Source organism: Engystomops pustulosus, chromosome 9 (assembly GCF_040894005.1).
Source record: "Engystomops pustulosus chromosome 9, aEngPut4.maternal, whole genome shotgun sequence".
NCBI lineage: Eukaryota > Metazoa > Chordata > Amphibia > Anura > Leptodactylidae > Engystomops > Engystomops pustulosus.
This window is the reverse complement of record NC_092419.1, coordinates 81,708,347-81,727,146: the sequence shown is the minus strand read 5'-3', so window position 1 is coordinate 81,727,146 and position 18,800 is coordinate 81,708,347. Positions and strand designations below refer to the sequence as shown.

Here is an 18,800-nt window from a genome sequence, read left to right as displayed (position 1 = left end):
TCTCACTCTCCCTGCATGTCTCTATCACTATCCATCTTAACTTACATATAAGCTGTCTTATGCTCATTGCCTATTTTAACCAATCAAAGTTCATATTTATGATATGTGGCAAAATGTTCAAGGATCATGGCTCAGCTTCTAGCCGCCACAGCAGCAGACAATGACTCCTGTATATTGTGGTTAATATATGTATTTTGGAAAGCACGGCTCCTCCAGGACAGTGATTCCACAGATGACTGGGTAAGATCCTGCCTTCATATATCATAGCTACTCCAGCTATGCAGCTCACATGATAGCGCCATCACTATTCATAAAAAACTTACTCTTTCTCAAAGCTATCGCTGGTACTAGTCCTGTTTAGCACACATGTTTCTATAGCAGTGCTCAGGCTCACACCTACCCGGTCTATTGTTCAAACCAAACAGGTTTCTACTTACCTGTCATCCCATCTGTTCTGGGGGCAACCGCTTCTTCTGTTCTGCACCACACCACCCATGTTTTTAACACCATTTTACTGTTTGTTTTTGTCATTTGTATGACGGTGCCACCTGGTGGTGGCATCGCCTATGTTATTGTGCATGTGTGTTATAAATAAAGACTCACAATTTGTATATATCCTTCTAGTTTGTCCTCTTTTCTCTCTCCAATTGGAGGGTAAATGTGTTGTTCTGCTTGTATTCTGAGGACTTTTAAAACTAGGTGCGTAATCACACATAGGGGTATTACTGTTGGGGCCGTACAATTGGCCTCCATATATATGGGGTAAAGATTTTTTACTTTCCCCAAACACAACCCCTTTACCTGTATCCAATTATTGTTTAAAGTATTTTGGAAAGCGCAGGGTAAATTTCAATTTAAAATGACATTCCCTGAGACATAGACAGTGGATATGCAAAATTTGGTGATTGGAAACACAATGGTGCAGATTCCATTAGCGGACACACAGATACACACACGGACACACACGGACACACGGACACACACACGGACACACGGACACACACACACACACACACGGACACACACACACAGTTCAGAAAACAGAAGTTTTGACAGCATTTTCCTTCGGTATTTTTAAGCCAAAAATCGGTAGTGGAACATAAATGTGAAAGAGCTGTACATTTTTCGATCATAGTTTTCCTTTGTTTTCCTTGTTTTTGTTTCCATAGACTGAAGGGAAATACTGATCAGAATACTGTCACCTGAATGGTGTATAATCAGAGGTGGTATGGCGAGCAGTCTTTCAAAGGGGGGGGGGGCAATTTCTGATAAAGAGGAGTAAAAGTGTGAATAAGTGGTCATCATTTGTAACAAATAAGTGAAACAGGTGATGTGGGAAGAAGTCTATCTGGGTAAGTGTCTAAGAGAGTGGGAAACATGAACGCATTCTGTAAAGAAAGATGGGGTATACAGTTCGGAGAAGTTTCTATTGGGGGCAGTCTTAATGTTCGGAGGGCGTAGAAGCATTCTGGGAGGGAGATGAGGAAACACTGAGCAGTCTATGTAACCAGAGGCGCTGTGTGGCATTATATGTTTGGGAGAAACTACAGTTATGAAAATATTCAATCTGAAGTAGACCATTGCAGTCCAACTTACAGACACCGGACTTACAGACTACCCCTAGTTACAGACGGACTTCTTTGCCCACTGTGACCTCTGGTGGTGATCTCTGGATGTTTTACTTCGGACCTAGACTCCAATGATCAGCTGTAAAGTGTCTGTAATGAAGTTTCATTTATAATCCTTGTTCCCTTCACAGCAAAAAAATTTAAAATGTCAGAAGGAAATAAAAAATATGGTCTAGACCTACAATTATAAAATATATGGTTGTGACTTGTTTATTATCCCAGCGACTCCTTCTGAATACTAACAGCAACAATGGTCTCGGAGAGAGGTGGACCAAACTGTATTGATTTTGATGGTTCAATAAAAGAATTTTATGCACACAGGGATCAGTATTTCTATGGATAAACTTGCGCTAAAGGTAAAAGTAGCCTGAAAGTAGATGAAAGAATTAAAATGTAGAAGGCTGAATGTCTTTGCAAATACAAAAGGCCTCATTTATCAAAACGGTCTCACAAAAAACTAACCTTGATGCCCATATTTTTTTTTATTTCTTGAGTGGTTTTGATAAATGAGTCTGAGTATTTGACTTATCATGTAGTGATACTGAGTTATAGCATCTATTAGAACACAGGCTGCATTCATAAAGCTGCTGGTTACTATCAAAATGAATTCTCCTCTGCGCGACATTCCAGGAGCCTCTTCCGAACAACCAATGTGTGAAAATTTCATCCTACAATTAAAGTCTCTGACACAAGCTCGATACTGAAAATAAACAAGCAGGTTGGGACCAAATAGACAAAAAAGTAAACAGGGACAACCACAAATGGATAAGATGATAATATTCAGTACATAGATTTCAAACCTTCCTTTACAAAATCATTGGGAAGTGACATAATTTAGTCACTGTATGGGCAGAAACTATTTCTATTCAAACAACATGCAGACACCCCCAGAGAAAATAAAAGGTTACCGCCCCCTTGGCTATCATGAGATAATTCACATATTGCTGCCAGAGACAACATCTTTTGGATGATAAAAAAAACTCTTTTGTCAGTATTTTACATAGTTTTCAATCTATATTTAAATGAAATCTACCATTTGCTTTTATGAATTATGAACCAAACATACCTTGAGAATTCTGTAGCTACACTGATGCAGAAACATATCTTGTTTAATCCCTGAACCAAGTGGTTTTGCTGAAAAAAACTATTATAACATTATGATTATAAGGCTCTGCCGCTCTTGTTTCTGGCCCCGCGCTTCTCTTAACCTAATTATGCGCTGCTTCGGAAAACGCTGTATTCACTGTGTTGTCCCTGACAGGCAGAAGTAATCAATTGCTGTACCGTCCCCCAGCTGCTGAGTATGGGTCATCTAGCTCAGGTTGAATAGTCCTGTCTGGACACTTCTGGAAGCCCCATGTGTAATGTTTTTATTTAGGCACCCAGCTTTTCCAAGGTCCTGAATTATATAATCGTTTTTTTAGCAAAACTACTCGGTTCAGGGATTAAACAAGATAGTTTCCTGCATCAGTCTTGCTACAGCATTCTCAAGGTATGTTTGTTTCACAATGCATAAAAATAAAAGGTAGATTTTCTTTAAATGAAGTCATTTTTTATGAAGCCTGACATAATATATCTTACTCTAAGAAAAAAGCATCTACAACCTACCACAGTTTTCCTCGTCGGCTCCATTCAAGCAGTCTTTATGTCCATTGCAGTGAAGAAGTTGAGGTAGGCACACAGACAGATTTCCACATGGAAACTGCCCTAGAGGACAAGTACCACTATCCATGTTTGAGGGAATCATTAGGGTTTCTGTAAATTGAATAGACATAGGAAAAGTTGGATGACATAAAGTAGTATTATAAAACTCAGTGTAACTCATGGGACTGAAATCTAAATGACTAAAAATCACAGTTATATTGGGAAATACATTAACTTATTCAAACCTATGATGTTTAGGTGATGTCATGTGATGTCATATAATGGTATAGTAACTATTTGTTAAATGTTGTGTCTGTGTTATGTGCAATCTTTATTTGCTTCTTATACATCCTGGAATGTGTTTTTATTCTGACATTTTTTTGCAGCAAAAAAATTTAGCAGTCAAATTCCAGTTATCTTTATCTCCCCAGACATTGGATGGCCTTTTGTCTGGTTGACAGCTGTGACATCACAAGTGTTTTCAAATCTATTGTGACATCATAAGTATGAGAGCACAGCTTGTTTGTTGTACATTTGTGACATCATATTTCATCTCTCAGCTGCTGTGATATCACAATAACAATTTAGGGGAATAACTAGTGGAATAACTAGTTTCAGTCTTGTAACAAATCATAATTTCACAAGTGATTTGCAGTCAGGGAAGCATCTTTTGACATCACATTACTAATTCTCATGTCACTAACTGTAATCCGATTTTGGCATTTGGGAGATCACAGCTCTCATCTGTGATAAAGTGAGCAGATATCACAAGTGTGTTTAGTCTGGTAAGTTATTGTCATCACAACGGTCAGATATTTCCCAGGGTGGAATTGCTATGTATGGTATATAATGCATAGTATGCATAGTGCTACGCATAGTGCAATAAACAATAAAATAAAATGCAGTCTATCCCTAGTTGCATGCCTTGTAATACAATAAACAGGGAAAGAAATTGATGTCTAGCCTTGGTTGTAAGCCTTAACTTCCTTTTCAGTTTGATAAGAAGTGAAAGTTTCCCTGGAATCTGCAAATTAGCACATTGTCACACTACAGGATTAACCCTGTACATTTCCCTGGAAGGACCTGCTTCCAATAACTTGTGTTACCAAGTTAGCTACTGGCTGGACAGGATGGGGCAAAAACTCACAATGAGTTATAAGATGTTAAAATGTGTAAAATTACCTGTCCATTATAAGAGCAACAATCAATACAGTAGGTAATCCGTTTAAAAAATATGCCAACTTACATGATAGGGCAAGTCATGACTGTGTTTACTAATTTACTAAGGGTCCGCGGAGCGCATTTTCGCTGGGTTTCCCTGCGGTTTCCGTTTTGCGCCAAATTGCTCCGGAATTTTGGTGCATCACCGCCAGCTTGCAACAGAAATGGGGGGGGGGGGGGGGGGGTCGGACAGAAATCATGAATCTGTCGCTTCCCGGCAGTGGCCCAAAAGAGTTCACCAACGTTTTTGTGGTGCACCTTTAATATTTAATATCTGGAGTGCGACAGACTTTGCATATGAAATCTGTCGCACAGACTGAGCACCGGAATGCCCCCTAATTTGTGTTGCTGCAGCCCAAACGGTTGTGTGCGACACAATAGTGGCACGGACACTTCTTTAATAACCGCGCAAGCAGTTTACACCTAAAAGAACGTGCAAAGTCCATCAGAAAACTGACGCAAATACGCAAATTCATTGATACAATGAAACATAGAACCAAGGGAAGGTGCACTTCTATCCCTATTACTATCGGCAAAGTATGTGAACTCTAATGATATAGAGGCTGATACACACCCTACACAAAACCAAGGCTATATAACATTGTCCAGCCTTTTTATCTAACTCTAAATCCAGCCCTATTTTGGAGCGTGTCCAAACCCATAAAATAAGAATGTTCTTTGAGGAAATCATATCATAAAATATAGTTAGAAAACAGGAAGTGAGCTCAGCTGGGTAACTATGTGCTTGTCATTCAATGAACCTGTATGATGAAAGGATGTGAATATGGGAATTTGTAAAGGCCAACATTACAGTACAGGTGACCCTACAACTCTTCAAACAGCTGCAAATGCATTCATGGCTATTAGATAAAAATGTAATGAAAGACCATTCACTGTACATCATGTAATTGTATCAAAAATTATCTATAATGTGCACAGACACAACTTAGTGTTCCTTGGCACGTCATTGTGGACCGCAAATGGAAAGAAAACTGTTTTAAAGGACATCTACCATCAGATTCCATAATGATAGATGATTACTACTCACCTCCCCGTCCCATCCCCCTTTGCAGTAATCTGGTTTCAGTATAGACAAGAATGGCCATATTTAGAAGAAAAGAAGGTTTTTAAAATATTCAAATGCATTTTGAAGAAGAACTTGCTATGTCAAAAAAGCTTAACTTCTTCACAAGTGCTTTACTGCTATATATACGTCCTATTCGCACCTATCTGCCAACTGCCTGTCCTAGCAGTCCTAGTAGGCCCCTTCAAATGGCTATATCTCCTGAATGGTGGAACCTAGAACCATATTAAAGAGAAGAATCTCCCCTTTTCCCCCGGTGTCAGAGCTGGAGATATCTACTGTACAAGTTGCAGTAAAAAACACTTCTATGGCCTTACAGCGCCGTACAGGAGCGGTACGATGCCGCACATGCGCTGCACCGTTCCGTAGCCCGTGGCTCTGTGTATTCCTATGGAGAGGCGCGGGGGTGAGCAGCGCTCATTCCCTGCTCCTCTCCCCGGCACTGATGTATGCCTGCCTTACTATGGTATGGTGGGCATACATTGTGTGAATGTATACCTAGAAACACAATCTTACGGACAATATTAAAGGGATTGTCTGAGACTGTAAAAAAAACCTTGGAGGCCAGGAGGGGGGATGCTTAAAAATATAAACATTTACTTACCTCCCAGCGTCATTTGCTGACATCTCTCCAATCCACTCTGATCTCTCCTGAGCTATACTCAGCTTCTGGCCGGCCCTATTCTCAGCGCTGAATAATGCAGGACGGACGGCCCTGGCCGTCCACTTTGGCCGATCGGAAGCTGAACGCTGCTTGGTTTCAGCGCCCCTGTTTGTTTACATGGGGCACAGAGCATAGAAATGGCAGCACAGGACGCCGGGAGGTAAGTTAATGTTTATTTTTTTAAGCAGCCCCCTCCCAGCCACCAAGGTTTTTTTTTTTACAATGTCGGACAACCCCTTTTTTAACTGTGTTTATAGTTGCCAAGGTTCGGAAAATACAGGTGTTTTAATTTTGCCCCCCTCAGTCTGCTGAAGCAAGAATGGAGAAGCAGCTGAAGAAAAACAGAACTTATAGTTTTAACATATTTTGGTAAACGTTTATTCAATTTAACTAATTGTTTAAAAACTTTAATGGGAAAAATGTAATTATATTGTATTTTTTTTACACATTTCACTAATTTGTCAGCTAATTCTGTAAAGAAAACTGAATCTTGAGTAAAATTTTGTGAACCTTCAGTGAAGCAAATTGTGAATGATTCTAATGACATGTTCATAGATAAATCCCTTTTGATTATGGCGTAGTTGGGATTTTTTTCTCTAGCCCCCACTTTTCCAGAAGTTTCATAAGTTTTGGGAGACAAGATTAGGCTAAGAAGAATCTTGAATCTATAAAAACTATCACCACTATATGTCCCCTTCTCACTTCTATAGGTCTAGGCATAAAATGATCATTAGGAAGATCTTTGCACTGTCCAATATAATTCAAGTACCGTATTTTTCGGACTATAAGGCGCACAAAAAATCCTTTGATTTTCTCAGAAATCAAAGCTGCGCCTTATAGTCCAGTGCGCCTTGTATATGAACCGTACTTACAGACAAAAGCTGCCTTGAACTGTGCACAGATCTGCCACCTACTCGTCATTCATCCTTATAATCAGACATTTTAGCAGGCATTTATTGATGGTGTGCCTTATACTCCGGTGCGCCTTATAGTCCGAAAAATACTGTATTTGTACATCTTATTTCCCCCTTCTCTTTTTGTGCCTGTTGCGAGTCTATTTTTTGTACCTCATTTGTTTTTGTCGTTTTGACTCTTGGTCAAGCGCTGTTTTTTTTCCGCCTTATTAGGCGCTAATTTTTTTCCGCAAATCTTACCATTGCCTTTCCTAAGCATGGTCAGGGCTGGCGTGTTATAGTCCATTTATTTACATCTGATATACATCTGTAAAGAGGCACAATGTAATGACAAATAGACCGCAACAACATGCAGCGAATTGAAGTGTAACCTTCCAAAAAAACGCAAAATAGGCACAAAACAGCCATTATGCAGCAAAAAGATTCAAAAACACCAATAGCAAGGAAAAAAAAGAGGAATGACCTGTAAGCGTCTTTTCCACAGAGTTTGATAACTTGACATTGTACTCCAATGCACCCATTCCCTTAATTACCTTAGTGCAGCGGTGGCGAACCTATGGCACGCGTGCCAGAGAGGGCACGCAGAGCCCTCACTGCTGGCACGCGCCCCATCCTCCTAACCACTGCCAGGTGCGGACAACCACTGTCCACACCTGGTTGTCATGGCTGCTAGCAGTATCGGAGCTGCGCTCCGATACTGCTAACAGCCATGACAGTGCAGGGCGCCGACACTGCCTCCTCTGTCACTCCGATCACAGCAGCGCACAGGACGGTAAGCGTCCCAGCGCTGGCAGCGAAATGATGTCATTACGCTGCCAGCGCTGGGGAACCTTACTCCGTGTGTGCTGCAGTGATCAGCCGGAGGAACGCCGAGTCTGAGGTGAGTGTATTTATTTTTTTTTTTTACTTCGGCGCTTCCACAGATAGATAGGAAGGCTGATTTCCTGCCCGCTCCCGCACCTCCCATAAAACTCCGCCCGCAACCGGGCCGAAAGTCAGTGCACAAACTGCGTCACAAGCACTACCACGAACACACCCCCCCGCCCCCGCGCCCGAACCCCAGCCTGTTCTGCCCGCTATCGCAATTCAACCCCCCCCGCAAGAACTCCGGCCGCTCTCACTACCGCCCCCCCCCCCCCGCTCAACTCCGGTCACTGCCCCCCCCCCCCCCGCAAGAACTCCGGCCGCTCTCACTAGCGCCCCCCCCCCCCCCGCTCAACTCCGGTCACTGCCCCCCCCCACGCACCCCCATCACCCTCTCCCCTGGAACTCATGCCTCATAACCAAACTGCCCAGAACTCCAGATGCTGCATCCCCCCCCTGGAACAACAGACACCTGAGCAAGAGTAAGTAACATATGTATTTTTATGTATGTATTTATGTATATGCATATTATATTATAAATTTATATGTGCATTTATATATACCTGTGTGAGGGCTTATATTTTGCGTAACATATTTTACTTGTCATTTATTATTCCATGTCGTGTACTGGGAAGCTGTAGATTTTAATACTTTTGCTGCTCCAAATCATTTGTCTCCTTTATTCTTTGGTTCGGTCCTATCACAGTGATTTTTGTAGGTTTTATTGTGTTTTAATGCTTTTTCTATAATTAAAACAGTGTACGAAAAAGAAAATAGTTCCGCCATCTTGTGGCGCTAACTTTAGTGCACGGAGCTGGGGAGGTGTGATTTTTTTGCTTAATGAGCCGTTGTTTTCATTGCTACCATTTTTAGGACTGCGTGACCTTTTGATAACTTTTTATTACTCTTTTATGTGATGTAAAATGGTGTAAAAGTGGCGTTTCAGTGTGTATAGGACTGCTGGAATCCGAGCTCAGACAGTCCTGTGTAAATTGATTCTAAACTAAACCGTCAGTTTTCTGGTTAAATTGCCGTACTGGCACTTTGCCATAAGTAATTAGGTTTTGGGTTGCAGTTTGGGCACTCGGTCTCTAAAAGGTTCGCCATCACTGCCTTAGTGGTTCCATTTTAGCAATGTTCTTCTTATACACTGAGGCCCATAATTATACGCAGTACTCCATGGGTGGTCTGACCAATTATTTAGTGAAGTATACTTATCATAATTGACCACAACATTGCAATGTACCCATATGCCTTGTAAAACTCTAAGTAGCAGAAGTTTAGGCATAAAAGAGCAATTATTCAACCAAATCTATTTCTATGCCCTTTAGTATTATTGAGGATGTTTTATAGTTGTCCTTGCAGCTGTTATTGGGAAAAGGTGGTAAGACCTGCATTTCCCTGTATAGTGCGATGTACAATAACTACGATTAAATGGTGATTTTTTTTCTCACTTAATTTTTCTTAACAAATATCTAAGATTAAGCTGCAATTTTGTAACAACGCAACAATAAGACTGAATGAATGTTTCTTGAAATGATAGGAATAAATTGCTGCTGTGACAATAGTTGCATCTGCGGATATATGTTGGGAGGTATTGTCCCTAATGCCTATGACTGACTCCATAATAACCGTATATACAAGTATGGACGTACTTTGTTTGTATTTGCACAGCATGACGGCTTTTATAGATACAAACTTCTATTCCCTGAAATACCTCTCCGATGTACACTATTAAATAACCGCATGTTATGCCTGAAGACATTTTTTATATTTCACATACAGACCATGGCAGAAACGCAAATAAACCTCATTTTAGCCCTTTTATTATCAGAAGATCCTGGTCAGATCTCAGGAGCGGGAGACATTATTTTATTGTATTATTGATGAATAATAATAAGAATGTTCCATACATTGGAAACAACATAAAGAGCAGTAAGTACATTAGCTATTACCCTTGTGAAAAATGTATAGGGAGAGGTCACTTGTTAATGTATAGTGCAAGTTAAAGGCAAACAGGAATATCTTGGATAAAAGCAGCACTTTAAAGTAACTGTAGAAACAGGTGAATGAGAGGGCAGGAGGTGCAGCCATGGTGGGGGGAGGGGGATGGTGCCATCATTATGTCAGTCCTAAGTGACAATTACTTGTAAAATATTTATAACTTAACATGAATGTTATTGATTGACAAAAAACCTGTAACAGCACTCCAATAGTAGATGCACCGGAAGGGTTCCTACCACTGATAGAGCATTAGGAAATCCAGGCAAACTTTAAATGATACAAAAATGTTATTGTTTATGCAGCAAAATAAAATTTCTGTGCAACGTTTCGGCAATATCTCGCCTTTGTCAAGCACAAACGCCGCTACGCAAGGAGGAAAGGAGATAGTGGATGTCAGAGTAATTGGATCCATCTGCCATCAATGCTAGTTGAATCACGCTAATTTTCACCCTTTAAGGGTTAATAATTGCATTTGGTGAAATTAAATAGTAATTACGGTAGCCCATCACAATTCTTCTGTCCTATGGAAATTCTGTCATTTATAGTATGATACTTTAGAGAATTCATTGATTGTAGTTATAATCGTCAGGATGTATTGATGTATTTTGATTTTCCACCACTATTCCTTCAGTTTCTTTGCTTGTCCTAATCACCCCATTTTTTTTAGAAATCCTTTTTCACAAACATAAGCCATTAGCAGCTAAATGAATAATGGATCCTGTTTTGGGGCACACACTAGCATGTGCAACACCCTCGCCGATGCAAGGCGAAGGAGTGCTTGCGAATACGTCCCAGAGCATGTCACTACAGCACACAGGGGACATTGCAGTGGTAGATCCTGCCTGGCAAGGCAGAAGTTAATCTGAGTATGATGTAAAAGTCTATTATCCAATGATCTGTGTTACATCCTGTCTCTGTGAGCTGAGAGGTAATTGGAGGAGCAGCCACCACCTGACCAAGGGGAGATAATAAAACCCTTGGCCAAGAATATTCTAGAGAGCAGTTAGCTGAGCAGTAGCTCAGAAGGAGACTGGAGTCTCTCCAGTACAGACTCTTCGGAGTCTGTACAGCTAGCACACCAGACCAGAGCAGGAAGAGCCTAGCCCCTGCCTGAAGTGGAGCTAATAGCTAGGTAGAGAGGAAAGGAGTATCATCCTACCTTCAAGGGTGATACCTGAAGATATCCAGGATCAAGCTGAAGCTTCCTATTAGGACACAGCTGCCTCCCAGCCTGCCATTGCATCCAGGCTGGTGATCTACATCCTGTGGCTCCCTCCAAATACCTCTTCAGCACTCCACCACTCTGTTAAAGGCACGTTGCTGCGGTTCCTGTCGGTTCCAATAAAGAACTGTAAGTTGTTTTTGTTCAACCTCTGCCTCCGTCTGGTCCCTGCTACTACAACTACCATCATCACGGGCACCCTGTCCACCACACAGAGACTCATACTCTAGACACCAAAGGGTTGCCCCAGGGAGATCCGCTATAGCAGCCTCTCCCTCATCATTTCTTGCCAACACCACCCTGCTGGAGACCTGCCAGGCTGTAGGACAGCCCTCCGGTTCCCCATACCAAGCACCGTGACACAAGCGTGCTTAGGCCGCAACCGCCAGCCACTCAGGTACTGCGGGCCCCGGCTGTCTCCAGGCCCCGAGAAAAGGCTAGGCCCCGGTGGGGGATGTTGCACATGTAAGTATGCTTCTGTTAAAACCAATTAATCAATGTGGTCGACCATCATAATCAAGAAAGATAAACCTCTGAATTTAATTGGTTCACTCATCACTATGTATAAACAGTAGGGTTGTAATGGAGGGTGCATGGCTCAGTACTAATAGAGCTGTAGAGACTGTTACGCACATGTGAGTTACCCCTTCATCATAGCCTTGAATTTCTTTGCAGCATTTAGCACAGCATGTAAGGCGTGTGTCATAATTCTGCACTTGTCATTCTGTATCCTTTTAATTTCCTGTAGAATCTCGAACAACTTGCAGGAAAAAGCCTCTTAAGAACTTCCTCTACTCAGCAAGTGCTAAAAGAAATTACATCAACAGTGCGGCCGGGGAAGGTTGGTGTCATAAATCTGTTGGCGTTCTTGTACTGCTCAGGATGCATAGCAAGCCAGATAGGATCCAGTCTTTTTCATTAACATCTAGCAATTAGAACACTTTTAATATTGTTGTTCATATCTCATCCCCTGACTTTTTTGGTCCCTGAACATCACAATATGAAACATGTCTTGTGGGTTAAAAATACTGACAAAACGGGTCCATGTCTGCTGCATGTGATAAAAATCTATGGTATTTAAAGGGAACCTTCCAACAGCTTTTTCATTATTGAAGCTGGTGACAGGTTCCCTTAGCAGCCATTTCACTAACTGGCACCCTTTTTCTGGCTAAAAAATCTTGGCAGCAGACCTACATAAAAAAGAGCATTTTTTTGTCATCCGGCTTGCCGAAGGATTATCTGCACCTGCTTATTGCTTTTCTGTTTCTTGTCATGCAGAGGAGAGGGTTTGTGGTCTCTGATGTGCTTGCACATCTTCACTGCTTAGCTTTACTGCTAGCAGTAAAGCCGGGCATGTGCAGCGAGTTTATGGAGGCCGTGAACCCTCTCTGCCTCGCACTGCACATGACAAGAATCAGAATAGCAATGTGCAGGTGCAGAAAATCCTTCAGATTCATGCACAATGTGCGCCAGAAATCCGGAATCTACGCACCCTGCACTATGCACAGGCAATCTGTGTCTAGCACAAATCTGCGTCTAGCACTGTTCTTAGTAAATGTGCTGCAATGTGTCTGTTTATAGAGTCCCTGCCCACACTCTGGGATTTTGCACAGAGCAGCCTATGGAGTGACAGCTAAAAGTGCAATACAACTGAGTAAAATTGTAAAGTGATATGATCTTTATTGTGTTTAATTTTGCTTCATGGGCAAACCCCTTTAATGATTATAAGTCTCTGCATGTGTACGAGGTGACCTTAATTGTCAAAGTCTTTGATAAGGAAAACTCTTACTCCCTGATTGCTAGTAGCAGTCATTATATTTTTATGTCGTTGCATAAGAGAATGAGGTAACTATGACCATGTGACCAAATCATTCAAGAAGTACAGGTGCTGCATGAACATGTGTGAAGGTGCCATAAACAAATCTACATGTCACTGTCTTACTAAAAGAGAGACATGATGGATTTTCAATTTGTGCTTGGTCTAATATGTGCATAACTCATTTTTTCTCTGTAATCTGATTAATCTTATTGAGACATAGGCAGTGGTGGATTAAGGGTACCCCCATAATATCAGCATACTAGTAGAAAATATAGTGATTATTATTACCGCTATACAGTAAGTGACTTTACTGTCATGAGGAATATTACTACCAGAAGTGATTTACATCACCATGATCACCACATAAAAGACTTTAATGATACTGACCCTTTTCTTGCTGCTTCTTAGGAGTAGCCCCCCTGTTTTTCCTATTAATTTTTATGCCCTCCTTGCCCCCTCTATGTTTAAGCCCCTTTCCTTCTCTCTGTTCAATTTACTGCTCACATTTAAAGGAAACCTACCACTTGTAGTGGCAGGTTTCCGATGGCAATACCGGGCACCAGCTCAGGGTGAGCTGGTGCCGGAGCTTATTTTCGTTAGTGTTTTAAACCGCGGTATTGCGGTTTAAAACACTTTTTAACCTTTATAGCCGGCGCAGGCAGGTACGCGCTCGGCGCTTACCATGCGCGCGGCTCTCCTTCACTTCCTATGTAGCCGCGCGCATGGTAAGCGCCGAGCGCGTTCCTGCCTGCGCCGGCTATAAAGTTTAAAAAGTGTTTTAAACCGCGATACCGCGGTTTAAAACACTGACGAAAATAAGCTCCGGCACCAGCTCACCCTGAGCTGGTGCCCGGTATTTCCATCAGAAACTTGCCACTTCAAGTGGTAGGTTTCTTTTAAAGTTATTGGCCTCTTCCTTGTCTCTTAGTGAATTAAGTTTCCCCATTCCCATTCAATACTCTCTAAAGTTTAGGATATCACTAGTCACACAGACCCCCTTTTCCACATCATCACCTACCACACAGCTTAGATTCACATTTAGGTCTTGGGATCTGCTGACTGATAATGGATATGACATGCCCCCATTGCGCTAGCACTAGTAAAAGCAGCACTTGCCGTAGGTGTGACCGTACCCTTATACTCCCACTCTCAGGGCCTTTTCAGCTATGCTCACTTGGGGAGCCTGAAAATTAGAAGTGTGTTATTGTCTGTTATCCAGTGAATAAACTGAGAACATAACAGTGGATTAAAACAGAAGATCAGGCCGAGTTCACACATTGGGGCAAATTTACTTACCCGGTCCATTTGCGATCCAGCGGCGCGTTCTCTGCGGTGGATTCGGGTCCGGCCGGGATTCACTAAGGTAGTTCCTCCAACGTCCACCAGGTGGCGCTGCTGCGCTGCAGTTCACCGGCCTATACCTGGCAGTTTTTCCGAATCTGTCGGGTTTTCGTTCGGCCACGCCCCCGGTTTCCGTCGCGTGCATGCCAGTGCCGATGCGCCACAATCCGATCATGTGCGCCAAAATCCCGGGGCAATACAGGAAAAATCGGCGCAAATAAGAAATATTCGGGTAACACGTCGGGAAAACGCGAATCGGGTCCTTAGTAAATGACCCCCATTGTGTTTGAATTGCGTTTAGAAATGCAATTCAAGCAAAACTGGGAGGAGCTTGGTACAAAACACTAATGCATCGAGATCTAAATGCTTGCATCCATGAATGAGCACCACATGTTTTCAATTGTTTACAAATATGTGGTGTTCAATCCCGATTGTAAGCGTTTAGGTCTAAATCCATTAATTGTTCTAAAGGTGTTTATTAGGGTGGCTGGGTTTCAGATGGTGTTAGGCGTTAGCATTGGCTCTGTGGGTATTTTGTAGGGATGGTTGAGGATTATATTAGTTGTAAGAATTCCTGTGTTAGTGGAAAGGAATATCATAGGGCTGTGAGAGAACAGTAGGGAGGGGATCACAAGGGTAGGGACCAAATCTGGCAAGAAAGGGTATTAAATGTGGACAGATGTGCCTAACACATATCTGGTAAAATAAAAGCAGGCAAGCCGGGCACTGAGGGGGATTGGGAAGTCCTGTTCTGCAGAGAGTCTAGGGTGCAAAGAGGGATGGAGGATACAAAACAGAAAAGTGAACACTTTAGCCATAGCTCCCAACTTTTGCAATGGTAAAAGAGGGACAAAAAGTGTGGCACCATGCCTCTTAAGCCACGCATTTTGCCCCACTCCCTTTCCCACCCCCACACAGTATATTTTCCCTTTTAGTGCCCTCACCATCTCTCCCTCACATTATAGCTCCCTAAGTTTCAGGCCCCCTTATTATCCACCCAGCACCCCCCAACTCATATTATCCTCCAAACAACCTCCCCCCAGCACCATCCTCTCATATGATTACCCGAGCAACAGCCCACCTCACGTTATTCCCCCAGCACCCTCCCACCTTATGTTATACCCCCAGCACCCTTCCTCTCATGTTATGCCCTAGCACCTCCCACCTCAGGTTATCCTCCCGGCAACATCACCCTCTCATATTATCCCCCCAGCACTCCTCTCATGTTATTCCACTAGCACCCCCCTCTCATATGATCCTCCGAGTACCACCCTTGTGATATTCGATCACCCTTGGTGAATGTCCATTCCTCCTACAAACATCCTGATATTGTAATAATAATAATAATTTTCTAGTTATATAGTGCACACAGATTACGCAGCGCTGCACAGAACTTGCCAAATTGGTCCCTATCCCCATGGGGCTCATAATCTAATCAACCTACCAGTATGTTTTGGAGTGTGGGAGGAAACTGGAGGACCTGGAGGAAACCCATGCAAACACAGAGAGAACATACAAACTCTTTGCAGATGTTGACCTGGAGGGGGACTTAAACCCAGGTCCCCCTAAAGTTGTATCCAGATAACTTCTGTAAATATTTTATTACAATCTGGTTGTGGTATTATCTTATCTATTGACAGTGAAAGCTTTTATTGCAGTGATATGTCAATGTTTAGAATACATGACCTACTACCTTGTAAGCCTCCAGGTATTTCCCCGACTTGTGTGCTTCTGGTCGACTAAACAATTTTATGAAAGCGAGGGACGGGGAAAATAAGGTGGATGAGCTGACAGCATCTCGGGGCACTATTAGCCCTGGTACATTTTATCCTAATGAGTAACCGAAAGTCAGATCTTATCTGTTCCTCCGCTTCCCTGATAATGTATGTGTCCTTTTCCCCAGAACAGATTTTATTCCACAGCGAAGTCAAGTGCTTGTGCGTGTGTGCGGTTATTATTTTGTCTCTCTGTATAGCAGGGTAAATGACTGCTCACAGCATATTACACAGCATGTCTATGTCCAGACAGGTCCTACATTGTAATAGGCATCACCAGCTATTCAGCACAACATGTTTATCACTGATATGCATCCAGCTTGGGGGAATATACCTGTCATCTTTCTCATTTTAATTCCCATTGCTGTCAATTTAAGTCAACATGTTAAGGTTTGCAAATCCGCAATCTGCTTCATACCTCGTCTTCCATAATGCGAGGTAGAGTTCATCTTATTTGCAGACTCCTGACAGCAGATTGTCGTAGGCTCAAGTTTAGGGTTTGATCAGATAGGAAGCCATTGATGTGATTTATGCTGTGATTATTCCATCTGACAGTCTGTGATTTTCTGGGATTACCACATATTTTAAGGAGAGAGAGGAGGTACGTTCTGAGATAGGTTCGGTGTGTATTACCGTATGTTACATCATAATGTTAATCTTAAAGTTTGTCTTAAAAATAGTTTTTTATTTTTATTTGCTTATACATTATTCTTGTAATAGAGATAGAAGTCCCAGATGATATCTTATTGTGCTTTTATACAAATTGTCCTGCCTTCAAGGCAAATTATTTGCTTTTAATAGTACTTGGGGTCATTTTGTCTTATATGAGTGCTGGCTTTTACAGACTCTTTCAGCATGTAATTTCCCATTAAAAATCACATAATTTTCCTGTTTCTATATGATTATGACTCATGAATACAATATAGTTTATTTATGGATTAGGTAACTAGACAAAAAAAGTGATTTCTAAACTAACTTTATTCTTTTTTATCATTACACATTGCAATACAATACAGTTAATACATATACAATCTTGCTTCTCCTTAGATACATACTTATTTTTGACGGATAAGCAACTCACAATGTAATGTAAAACTACCATAAAATCCATCATGATAATCCCTGGACACTTACTGATAGATCCAGGCACTGTGACTGTGGTAATCTTCTTATATTTGTTATCTATGGCCTCCTTCCTTCTAAAATCAACGTTTATAATTATACTAATGAGCCAGAAGGATCTCTTGGATGTTGACAAGTGCCCCAACTTGCGGGAGCTTCACTGCACCCCCTCCCACTTCTGTGTGAGATTACAGAAGTCAGAAGGATGGGAGGTAGGTGAGATAGTGTAACAGCCTGTGAAGCTACAGCATGAAGGGATTATGGTAACACCCCCTGAGCCCTTCAGACTCATAAGTCTAATTTAAAAAGTTGATTTTAGAAGGAAGGAGGCCACAAATATAATACGATTATCACAGCCACTGTGACTGGGTCTATGAGTAAGTGTCACTGCTTGATTTTGATAGATTTAATTTAACACTTGGAACTCTGTTATTGAAATCTGGCCACCCTCCTCTCCAACAGGAAATTTGTCTTGTGAGAAGGAAGGGGCAATACCAGAAGAATAGGGAAAAGATTCATGTGGGAAGGGCAGTGCTCCGGGTATTGTGGACATGTCCTGGGTGCACTAACTGCCTCATTAACATACATATTGAAATGGAAATTTCTCTCTAGAGAGAAGGGACAGATAAACAGATTAGTTGTCAGCATTTTTAAATTGATTTATATAGGACAAATTTTTATATGGCAAAAAACCCTTTGTTTTGTCAGACAAAGTTTTTTGAATTGTAAGAACTACTTTTTGGCACATAGGTAAAGTCCTAGTAGCTTGTCATTGGTGCCAAGCAAAAAAATAATGATGCTTTCTTATCGTCAGATAAACCTTAAAATCAACTTCTCCATCAGGAATGTGCATGACATCCATCACGGTTTAAGTCTATACAGAGTTTACCATGAGAAAATCCTCTTTTAGTAATAGGCAATGGTTTCTAGAAACATACTTCTGTAATGATGCCCGGGTTGGTGTGCCTCTTCAGCGAGAGGGCTGGACGAATTAGATAATATCGGGAACTGCTGGCAGCTTTGAAGGCACCTACAAAGAACCTCTGCTGTTAGCTGTGTGTAATAATCCTAATTAGACGACTGAAAATCCCTTTTATAAACAGGTGCCCGAGAGGCAGAGACAAGTGTAAAATAATATACAACCATAAAAAGAGAAAATAAGAAGCTGTCTTTGTTCTATTGGATTTCCTGTACAGATACTGAACATATGGATATCTTAAAGCGTAACTCTAAAGTTACTTGACAAAAATAGTTTTAGTACAGCTGTAAAGAGCCTTTGACAACAATTCCAATGATACCTGTATCATGCTGCTGGCTTCTTCCTATTCTGATATATAGGGCTAATAGATATGTGAGGTTATCTGTAATATCCTCTCAGCTTTTCCTGAACTGAGCGAGACTTCCTGGTTGTGCTATGAGCAGTGATGAGTGTATTCACATGAACATGCACAAACCACACAGCCAATCAGGACACAGAATCAGTGTTACTTCCTGTACA

The 18,800-nt window shown here is 41.7% G+C and overlaps 1 protein-coding gene across 3 annotated transcripts in view; it reads right to left on the bottom strand.

Annotated features, from left to right (window-relative positions):
- LOC140078066 (relaxin receptor 1-like) overlaps positions 1 to 18,800 on the bottom strand; it is a 273,289-nt gene that overhangs the window by 77,169 nt on the left and 177,320 nt on the right. For all 3 annotated transcript variants that reach the window (XM_072125872.1, XM_072125870.1, XM_072125871.1), the window contains one exon: positions 3,237 to 3,383. In XM_072125872.1, coding sequence (XP_071981973.1) covers positions 3,237 to 3,375 — 139 coding nt within the window. In that variant the 5' untranslated portion in view covers positions 3,376 to 3,383. The remainder of the gene's footprint in view (positions 1 to 3,236; positions 3,384 to 18,800) is intronic.